Source organism: Mytilus californianus, unplaced genomic scaffold (assembly GCF_021869535.1).
Source record: "Mytilus californianus isolate M0D057914Y unplaced genomic scaffold, xbMytCali1.0.p SCAF_2, whole genome shotgun sequence".
In the NCBI taxonomy this organism is placed as follows: Eukaryota; Metazoa; Mollusca; class Bivalvia; order Mytilida; family Mytilidae; genus Mytilus; species Mytilus californianus.
The window spans coordinates 44,674,208-44,685,905 of record NW_026262668.1 but is presented as its reverse complement, the minus strand read 5'-3'; the positions used below and the strand labels follow the sequence as shown (position 1 = coordinate 44,685,905).

At 33.4% G+C, this 11,698-nt stretch overlaps 1 protein-coding gene across 1 annotated transcript; it reads left to right on the top strand.

Moving 5' to 3' along the window:
* Positions 1–6,685: 6,685 nt before the first annotated feature.
* On the top strand, positions 6,686–10,159 carry LOC127728965 (integumentary mucin C.1-like). Its single transcript, XM_052236544.1, has 3 exons — positions 6,686–6,731; positions 8,431–8,798; positions 10,127–10,159. The coding sequence occupies exons 1-3, from the start codon at positions 6,686–6,688 to the stop codon at positions 10,157–10,159; spliced, it is 447 nt and encodes a 148-aa protein (XP_052092504.1).
* The last annotated feature ends 1,539 nt before the right edge of the window (positions 10,160–11,698 follow it).

Below are 11,698 nucleotides of genomic sequence, written 5' to 3'. Positions count from 1 at the left end.
TTTGTTAATACTCCCATCACACTAAGACCACGTTCCCGCTACGACCTCAGAAATTATGAAAAATTTTGGAAGCCGTAGTAAAATCGTGGTGGTCGTTGTAAAGACGTGCCAAGGTCTTCATGGTCGTGGAGGTCCACGAGCAACTTTGAACATGCTCAAAACATTCGTAGTGTAGTCGTGGCCAAAGTGGCCAAAACTAGTCGTAGTAGAAGCGTAGGAAGATCGAAGTAAGGGCGTAGTACGATCGGGATGGGCGTAGAAGAATCGTATTGGAAACATAGTGCAATCGAGAAGCCAATGAACAAGACTTCGCTGCGACCTTACTACGATTTCACTGCGACTATCCCGATTTCACTACGTCTTTATTACGCTTCTACTACGATATTGATACGATTATACTACGATGAGGAAGACAATAGTACGCTGCTACTACGGGCTTGCCGTCCTTAGTACGACCTTACTACGATACTACTACGTTCAAGCTACGATAATTGCACGACCTCATTCTATTGATATAAAAAAATGGATGCAATAACTTCTACCTGTGGTTTTGATACCTTTGGCGGCATTTTTTCTAAATGAACTGGTGTGTACAATGGGAAAGTCAACATATTTATAGGGACGAAGAGCGCAGTGACAACGCAGTGGAAACGTAGTGGAGTCGTGATTCGATCGTAGTAGACTCGTATTGAGATCGTAATGCGATTGGGAAGGTCTTAGTAGAAGCGTATATAGATCGTTTAAGTCGTGGTAAGATCTTATTAGATGTAGCAAGAGCGTGACAAGATAGTAACTAGAACGTGTTACTATCGTAGTGGAATCGTAGCAGTTCTTATCAGGATCATAGCAAGGTCGTGGTATGAACGTAAAAACTATGAAATATGTAAAAATATTCATGACGACCATACCACGATAGCACCGCGATCTTTTTTTTTTTATAGATCGTAGTGGGATCTTCATAGTCTTGGTCTTGTGTGACGGGGGCTGAACGCTGTCATTTTCCGAAAATTGAGTCGGTTAGAATGTTGGTGAATTTGTGATTTCCTTTTGCAGAACCTCAATACAAAATTTACGTCAGACAATAAGGATATAAGGATAAGTTTTTTATGATCTTCAGTGCGATCAATTTTGGGAAACAGTTTAGAATAACAGTAAGCAATTATAATTTGGACGATTTCGTACTTACGACTACAATAAGGAATTGTTGCAATCTTACAAAATTTAATGCAATTCATTGACAGGTAAAAAGCAGAGTTTGGTTCACGGATGATGTCTGCCGGTTTTTTTAGAGATAGTAATTAAGTCCGAAATATTTGTATTGTTCGTACAAAATTTTCTCTTATTGTGATTTATTCTGCGTCCATGGAAACGGTTTTTACGTACAGTTTTAGAAAATATATCCAAAATGTTAACAGAATCGGTTCTTCATATAGTACCAATTCCCATGATATTATCTTTAAAACAGAGAGGATAAACTGTCTGTAATTCTTTAATTCAATGTATTTCAATTTTTTTCCGTGAATTTTACGTGTTTTGAATGAGAATCCTCATGTTGCTTATTTACTACTTATAAAAGTTGAACTGTTAAATATTTGATGGTGATTGTGCTTCTTAATGTGTTGATCGAAGATGCTTTTAAATTTATGGGGTCTTCTAAAACGATAAAGGTGTTCTTGCGTGCGTTTAGATGAATAGCGTCCGGTTTAACCTAAGTACTGAATACCGCAGCCAGGTTTATTTCAGGTTAGTAAATAGATAATTAATATTGTCAGTTTTTCAATTTGCATCAATTTCAAAATTTAAGAAAAATGTACCATTAAAAGCGGACCTTGTGGTATTGTTGGTGAAAAGACGAGGACAGGTACTAGTAAGTTATTTTTTGGCATTCCACTTATCGATGGAATGGTAACCACGATTTTTATTATTGAAAATGTTAGCAATTGTAGTGTTTTTAGATAAGCGATTTTGAAGATTGAGACGTGTAGATACCCTTTTAACAAGGAGAAGTTCTCGCTGTGACACACACTCCATTGTCTTGTATATTGTAGGATCATACACCCTAAACACGGGAGGCACTCTACTGTCTCCACGCGGCACTTAAAACAAACTCTGTAAAAACTTGTAAAATCATTTGAAAAATGTGACGCTTTAAACAAAATGTAAATTATTGGAAACAGAACTTTGAATTACAGAAAAGAGAACGGATAAAGAAAATGAATATGTCTATGATAAACAAAAATAATATGAGCATGAGAAAACAGTAACATTTTCATGGGCTTTGCACCAATCTTCAAATGGGTCAACGCATGCAAAGTTAATATCGCACACAACACCATTACATGAATGAGGGTGTGGATGGGGTTTACAGATTCTTGTATGATGAAATAAGTAGATGGATCTTTTAGAACAGAATACAATAATTCCAAATCAAATGCAAATTAAGAGGTTAATTGCGCAATATTTATAAAAAAAAATGCAAGTTTTCAAATATCCTAAGAAAAATTATACGAATGCTGTAAAAGTTATTGTAGGCGAAGCGATAATGGCCAAATAGTTACGATTACACAGCAAGGGCCGAAGCTCGTAGACTTGTAAGCACATGGACATAGTCATCAAAAGTAACGATACTCAAGCATGGTGAGATGTAATAAATTGGAAAAACTGTTAAATTATCCAATGAAATATATGATTCAGGAAATCTGACTAAATTAGAAAGTGAGAACATATCCTAGAATTAAACACAGGGGTCATTTTGCGAAAAATTATTACAAAAATTGGCACTTAATATCGAAGATATACATGACATATCTGCAAAGTCATTAAACATTTTAATCAGACCATGTCTATTTTTCAATTTTTAAGTTTTGACATCGGTTATGAAATTTTGGTTGATTGCAAATTATTCACGAAGCATGCGCATAAGTAAGCAACATACCTAAATGTGCATGCGTCGATTAAGAAGAGTTTCTTATTAACTTATCCGCCCATGTAGTCCAGATGATAGTAACGTCAGCTGTAGGTATTTTTATAGATCCCTCATGCTGGAAGGCGTCAAAGTAAAAATTGAAATAGCCTTCCAACACGTCATTATCATTTGGACTACCGCCCATTACTGGGTTTCATTGTAAGCTAAAACTTTTGTTACATTAACTCTGGTCCGTTTAACCAATCAACACCCGAATTATTTATTGCTCGTTCAAGCTGCAACCAATTATACTCACAGCATGTTAATTGTAAGAATTTTAAAAAAGATTAAAATCTTTTAACATTTGAAAATAAACCATTTGTATTTTGTGTATGCTCTTTATAGCAAGCTTCATAATTGTTTATTTTCAAACGTTTGAAACCAGGATGCGCTATATAATATCAAAGTAATCAGTATTTTTTTTCGGGAAATTATTTCATGAAAACAGTTTTTAAAAGAAAACATTTGTTGATTCAAAGAAAATGTTCAGGAATTACTCCAGTACAAAGATTTACCTGCTGGTGTTGCTTATAGGTATGTTTGACCTTTTTCAGTTATTAGCTTAACACAGTTGCTTTGTTGCACCAACATTATATGTAGATACAAAAATATTAGTTATGTATATTAGCTGAGCTGCTATGTGCTAATCTTATCTTTTGACTTAGCTGCCGTTTATTAGTCTCCTACCGGAAAAGCCGAAGGGGACTTTACGTTTGCACTCCGTCCGTCTGTCCGGAAAATCAGTTTTTAACACTTTTTTCTTCGTGCTTGAAGATATTAGTTTGATATTTGGAATATTATAGTTTTATCATGACAAGATATAGATCAAGTTCGAATTTTGTTCCGTTCAGACGATTATTTTCAGAGTTTTCGTCCTTTGACATATAAAGTACACGCAAGTAATAAGTTTTTCGCACCTTTTTTGACATGCTTGAAGATATTAATTTGATATTTGGTATATAGTTTTACCATGACAAGTTACGGGTCAAGTTCGAATTTTGTTCCGATCCAATAATCTTTTGCGGAGTTATTGTCCCTGATCTTAGTCGTAATAATAATTTTTGAATATAGAAAATATTACAAATTACCGATTAAGTTAGCATTTTGTTCCATGCTGATCCATGAAGAACATATTTTGACTGATAATTTTGAATAATACATAAATATATGACTGAATTTTAAAATTGAGGGCATATATTTCCTGTTTCTCAGATATGAAGTACCTGGTTTGGTGTATTGAAAAAATAATTCCGTTTTTCCAAATATAATTTCGTTATAACGAGTTTCTTCCATTAGTCATAATGACAAAGTGTATTACCTCAACATGAATTTTAAAGGAAGATGTAAACCAAAAAGTTAAGAAAAAGGCACTTTACTCGATAATATCGGTATTACAGATTTATTTGTTCCCTTTATACTTGATATTTTCGATAGGTTGGATTTTTCTTAAAAGTTCAAGCAGGTGGGATTATATTTCAACAAATGTATCTCTATACACGTATTTGTAATAAAAAAGAAAGGGAATTGAACAATTCACACGTATTTGTTATAAAAAAAATAGCAATTGAACACTTCATACGTTTTTGTAATTAAAAAAAGCAATAGAACAATTCACACGTATTTGTAATAAAAAAATTGCAATTAAACAATTCACACGTATTTGCAATAAAAAAAAGAGTAGCAATTGAACAATATACACGTATTTGTAATAACAGAATAGCAATTGAACAATTCATACATATTTGTAATAAAAGAATAGCAATTGAACAATTCACACGTATTCGTAATAAAAGAATAGCAATTGAACAATTAATACATATTTATAATAAAGGAATAGCAATTGAACAATTCACACGTATTTGTAATAAAAGAATAGCAATTGAACAATTCACACGTATTTGTAATAAAAAAAAAATAGAAATTGAACAATTCACACGTATTTTCAATTAAAAAAAATAGAAATTGAACAATTCATGATATCAATATCTTTTTGTCAAAGTCAGTGACATAGCAAAACACCCATAAACTTCCATAAAAAGAAGTCAAAAGATGTGCTTTTATAGAAATGACTAGTTATACAATCATCATTCTTTCAGATCATATTTCCTGTAACCCTTACAAGTATATATCAGGACCATTTACATTTGAAGATGGACGGAGCCAATGTGTAAGTAATGGAATGGATCTAGCCATTATCAAGGATAACGACATGCAGAATGAAGTCAATAACTTTTTGACGTCCGAAAATGGAGGGTAAATATAAAATCAAGCTTAAAATGTTGAACAACAACAAGAAATAGTAAAGCAAACTATTAGTAGAATAGAGAATGGAAACGAGGATGTGTCAAAGAGACAACAAACCGACCAAAGAGCAGAAACAGCCCAAGGTCACCAATAGGTCTTCAACGCAGCGAAAAAATCCCGCACCCGATGGCGGGCTTCACGTTGCCCCTAAACAATAATGTATACTAGTTCAGCGATATGGACGCCACAGTACGTTGTTTCTAATGACAGAGCTCCAGATAAGAATTCACCAATTGGGGTTTTACCCACTATTTTTTAAGTAATTGAGTGAAATAGTTTTTTCAATTGCATTATTTATTCCAATTCACCCCTCAAGCAAATATCTAATTGGGTTTTTCACCAACAAGCTCATGAATGCATTGGGTTTTTTTTCAACTTCAAGATATTGAAATTAAACTTGTTATGATGTAATTATTTCATACCAAGATGTTATCTTAATGTTTTTTTCATTATATGTTTGTTTCAACCTGTCTGTCAGTTTTGTATTTTCTGTCAATTTATATAACCTGGTGTCCCTAGTGGGGCAGTAACCTATTACCTTTCTAGAGCATATATATAGAAATAAGAAGATGTGGTATGAGTGCCAATGAGACAACTATCCATCCAAGTCACAATTTGTAAAAAGACAAACCATATATATATGAAGTTTTTAGATTTTTAAGTAGTATTTGGGGACTATTCATTTGGTTGTCTTGCATTTCTTGTCATGGTGTTGTCAGTTTATTTTATACCTAAGTTTTGAATGACGTCAATTAGGTAAATTCCACTTCTTTTAATTTTTATACTTTACTGGAAAGGAAAGATATCAAGAAAGTAAAAAAAAACACTTAATAACCAACTATGCGGTATGGGTTTTGTTCATTATTGAAAGCAGTACACTGACCTATAGGTGTTAACATCTATGTCATTTGGTCTCTGGTAAAGAGTTTTCTCATTGGCAATTATACCACATGATCTTATTTTACAATGTTTTATATTACAAGTACAGCAAATTTATCTATGGACGATCACGTGTTAAATCCACAACTTTTCTATATACCAAGTTGGGTACTTTAGTCACTGCAGTTCAGTACCAATTGTTACTACCTAATGGTGATATAAATAATTTATAATGCGGACATGGAAAAGTGCATGATTTCGACAAATAAGGTACACCTTAGACACAATTAAAGTTTATTCATGAAGTGTATTAACATAAAATTGTAATTTCATTTGTTTTGTTTTTCTTTAGAAGTTTCGACGTTTGGATAGGACTGATTTGGAATAAAGCGCCACTAGCATATTTTACGTGGGTAAATTGTGAACAGCTTGGCTCATGGAGTAACTGGGAGTTACCAAAAAAAGAACCAAACTGCATGGAGGGAGCTGCACTACCTTCCTGTAGCACGTTTAATCAAAGCTGTGTTCGCATTCAAGATGTATCAAGTAACTGGTTGTGGAAGACTCATGGATGTGACCAAAAGTATTCTATTCTTTGCCAAAACTGTAAGTTTGTCCTCTGAATTTCTTATCATTCTATAGCAAATCGTACAGAAAAGGCACTGGAATACGGGACTTCCAATGGTTTAAAACACAATTTTTGTTTGTATTCAATTAACAACAGAGATATAATTTAACTTTTAATACTGTACACTTGTTTAATTCGCGACTCTTTAATTCATACACCTGCATGTCGAAAGCCAAGACTATAATTTGAACGTTCTATTTTTGTCTGATCGTCAAATACATGTAGCCATAGGTTGAAATTTCCCAAGTCAATGACAAAGGTCAAAGATGAATACTCCCTTATTTTGACACTTACAAAATTCTTCTTCATGGTTTATAACTCGTTATAGCAAAACATGCAAACTTAAACAAACGTGTTCATTGTCATGAAATGACTCAATTTTAACAGCTCGTACAGTTGCCAAAATATACCATTTGGGACCAATTAACTTTTCTATGTTAAAAACACTAATTGAAATCAGTCTGATTGTTTGATTTTGAAAGAGTTTCTACTCTCAAAAAAATAAAGCGTGAATATATAGTCCTGGTACGTGACTGGTGCCCAAAATACAAATAGTGATCCGCACATGTTCGTTTTTCCACTTAAGATTACAAAAATGTCCATATTAATACCATATAATTATTGTAATTACTTAACCTTCGTCAAATTTGAAATTTTAGTACTACATGTATACCAGTTCAAATCGGTCATTGCTATTCATTAGGAATATATTTCTAAGCAGTCTCTCTTGTAATAACTCAACTTTCGTCACCTGTGAAATTTTAGATTTGTACCAGTTCATATCGCACCTTGCTATTATTTTTGGAAGCATATCTATGCAGTCTCTTATAGCATCTCTGTTGTATATACTTAACCTACGACATTTTTGAAATTTTAGAATTGTACTAGCGTTGTTCGGTTTTTAATTGTGTAACTGTAAAGATTGTTTCAGTTTAATCAGAATAAATTGATATGATTCATTTTACATCATCATATTAATCATACTGATGAAGAATATATGTTATCCGAAATATTTATAGATACTTACATTTAATGTTTCCTTTTTTTAATAAGTTGGTGTTGTTTTGTACACTTTTTAGGCATTTATATAATTTATTTATTGTGTATACAGTTATCGTTACTCGTAACGATCCAGCGCCCTCGTAAGAAAAATCGTTGACTAATATCTAGACGTATTATATACACGTGTATATATATATAATTTTGAATAGGGAGATGTGGTATGATTTCAACGAGAAAACTATCAAACAGACACCAAATACAGCGGATCTGAACAACCACGGGTAACCTTACGGCCTATTAATAGTATATTGATACTATATATTGGATATATAGAACTAAAATGTGTTTACATTTCTCTGCAGGTTTCCAAAATTTTATTAAATTGAATTTTTCCTATTTCAAAATGAGTCATTGGTTGATTTTCCACTGTTTAGGCGTTTTTTACCAATCACAACGCTTAAGTGGATGCTTTTGAAAATAGTACCCAGAATGATTTAGAATCTGAATCGGCAAATTTCCACACTTGAAATCTTACCCCTTTTAATAGCGTTTCTGCGTCTCTGTTCGTGTTCATATCATTTCGAAATCTGGATTAAAATCACATTTGCTGATAAACTGTCAAATTTTAACATTATTGAATTTTATTTAACAGCAACTATTATAACAGGCAATTGCCCAAAAACAACCACTGAATCAATAACAACTGACTTAACCACCACTATCAAAACCACAGCGAATACACCGACTACTACTGAATCAATTACAACTGACCTGTCAACCACGAAGAATGTACCAACTACAACTGAATCAATTACAACTGACTTGTCAACCACTAGTATTACAACGTCGGGTTCAGAAATGATATCGCCCACTTCACCGACTCATCAAGTAACCGAATCAGCAACAACCACAGTATCATCTAAAACTAACCCAACAACTACCACAGAACCAACAGAACCACCTATGATTACCACAACTAAGCAAGAAACCTCATTTAAACAAAGAACAGAGTCTCTACCAGTAGGAAACACAACGCTTGGGACTTTCTTCATCAACAACAACCAAGTATGCAGTTGTCAATTGCTCTCTAATCGAACGAATTTGCCCGAAGAAAGTTGGAATTTTAAAATAGACAAACGCTCGACGAACGCATACATCCGACAGCATACATCTGCTTATGATGGTCGGCTATCTTCTAGAATCATGGGATATACAGGAGTTTTTATCGTTGGTGGAGTTTTATTGTTTGTACTTTTTGCTGATGTAACGACCTTCATAGATAAAACACAAAGTGACCAATTTAACTAAATATGTACTTTCGGGTCCAGCTGAAGCTCGCTTCCGGATGCGGGATTTTCTCGCTCCATTGAAGACCCATTGGTGGCCTTAATCTGTTTTGCTCTTTGCTCATATTTTTGTCTCTTAGACACATCCCTGCTTAACTATTTTCTTGAATATTTATTGTTGTTATTCAACAGTTTAAGCTTTATTTTATTTGCATGTATATTGTTGATTAGATGCATTTTTTGTAACGTCGTTTCATGTTGAATAATGTATATATAAAGAAGTAGGATAAATTATGGTAATATATCACAAACTTGGTAATTGAAAATATTTTAACAAGACTTTACAGAATCACAGCTTGATGTGTTTGTTTTTACATCGAACAAGGACTTGTCTGTTGTCTTTAAATGCAAATACTTTGAGTAACTCTTACATCTGATATAAAAACCAAGAGATGTTGTATGATTGCAAATATTTAGATATAAGAAGATGTGGTATAACGACAACCGCTGAACATCAGGTTCCTGACTTAGGACAGGTGCCAACTTTCCACCAAAAGTCGTAGATGTAAGCAACTGAAGATCTCCCACACGGCGTGTAACAATGAGCAAAACTCACACTGTAATGTCAGCTATTAAAGACCTATAAAAACATGACAAACTGTAAAACAATTCAAACAAAAAAAAGCAGCCTAATTGATGTACAAAATAATAAACAAAAACAAATATGATATACAGCAACAAACGACAACCACTGAATTACAGGCTTCTGACCTGATAAAGCTACATACAAAATGTGGGGTTAAAAATGTTTGTTACCTCTCTACCCTCCCCTAACCTGGGGTGTAACAGCACAACTTAAGAAAAACTGTAAAAATCGGTTTAAAAAGGGCTCGATTCATCAGATAGACACAAAGCAACAACAACAACAAACTAACAAAAAGACTACAAACACAAAGTATCGATCTCTAAGAGTACTCGCAGTTACTAAAATTAAGTGCAAAGCCAATTGCAACTAACAAATAAATCATCATTCCCTGCGTAAAATATGCAATATACAATCAGTATACATCCAATGGATTTAGTGTAAAGACGTGATAACTGTCTGAGTTAAACATTACCTTGCGCAATGCCAAAATATAAGATTGTCTGTTCATGAGTTGGTTTTGATGACAATTCAATATACTTATAAAAAATAAGTGTGTTTTATTAAAATATGAATTGTATGCCTTATTTAAGTAACGGCCAACATTTTTTTTTTACACTTTAGATTAAAGATACTACAGAGACAAAATGTCTGAATGTGTAACAGGAAATTGACATAGATAAAATTACATCAAAACTATCACTATGTCAAACTCAAAGATTTCAATGTTTTGTTGTCAACTTTCTATTCTTGAGAGCATCAAAAAAGGTTTAAGGAAAAGCTTCTGGAGTCAGCATTTGACCAGTTTTACAATTGACATTTCGAATTTATTGTTTGTTGCGGTGTCCCAGCTAAAAACGTATAATACCAACTGCAATGTGTATAACGTTTGTTTAACCTTCAACGCTACAACCATGCAAGGACGAAATTTGGAAAGTTAAATTCATTAGACCTATGTATCTTCTAAATCAAGGGGTTAGAATAATTCAACAGCGATACCTGGCTTTCAATTCAGTATACCAAGCGTGCATTTGATCTACTTAAGATTCATCAATGGCTCTCGAATCAAAATCGATTTGGAAGGCCGAATCAATTACGAAGTTTAAGAGCATTATAAACCAAGAGTTTCAAAAAGGTTGTGTTAAATCTTGTTGTAGCCATCATTGCCTGGAGGTCGAATTTCAAAACCATTAGTGTTTTAACAATAAAACCAAAACCGTCTATGGTCAGCTTTGAAGTTTCACTGATTACAATTTGGATCTATCTTCGAGACATAAAATCACAAACCCAGATGCCATTTACAGTAGATAAGAATTAAATAATTAGGTAAATACCATTTCATGGTTTAATCAGAAGGAAACTGGCAGTTTATAATAGTGTTTGATATATATGGTAAACAAATTGCTGTAAAAAAAAATCCGGACAAGATAGAGTGACAAATAAAAAATCGCAGGACAACATTTTTCACCCTAGCCCCCCCCCCCTAGAAATCAAATGGTAGCTCCCTTAACTAGCATTGATACCAATTATATAGAAGTGATACCGATTTCGGTGCGCTCGACGCTCGTTTCTTGAAAACCTTTCATCAATACTCACAATCAAAACTTTTGGTAAGGCTAATACATAAGACGTTTATAACATCAAAAATAAATTGGCTCAAATTCCATTTTTTTTTACTTGCCATGACTGACCAACACGCCGGGTGTAACTAATGGAACAACCAGCGTTCACCCGAATTTTTGGTGGGGTTCGTGTTACTCAATCTTCAGTTTATTGTGTAGTGCTTTGTGAACTTGTTTGTCTTTTCGTCTATATCTTTTACCATAGTTCCGTCTTCTTTCAATAACTTATGGTTTTTGATTGTCCCTTTGGTAGCTTCTTCCTTTCTACAATGTTGAAAGTAAAAATTATATTTTTTAGATTCTTTAAACAAAAAAATGTTTTATGCATGAGTCTTGAACTTGAGAGATGTGCCGGGATCTAACTCAGAA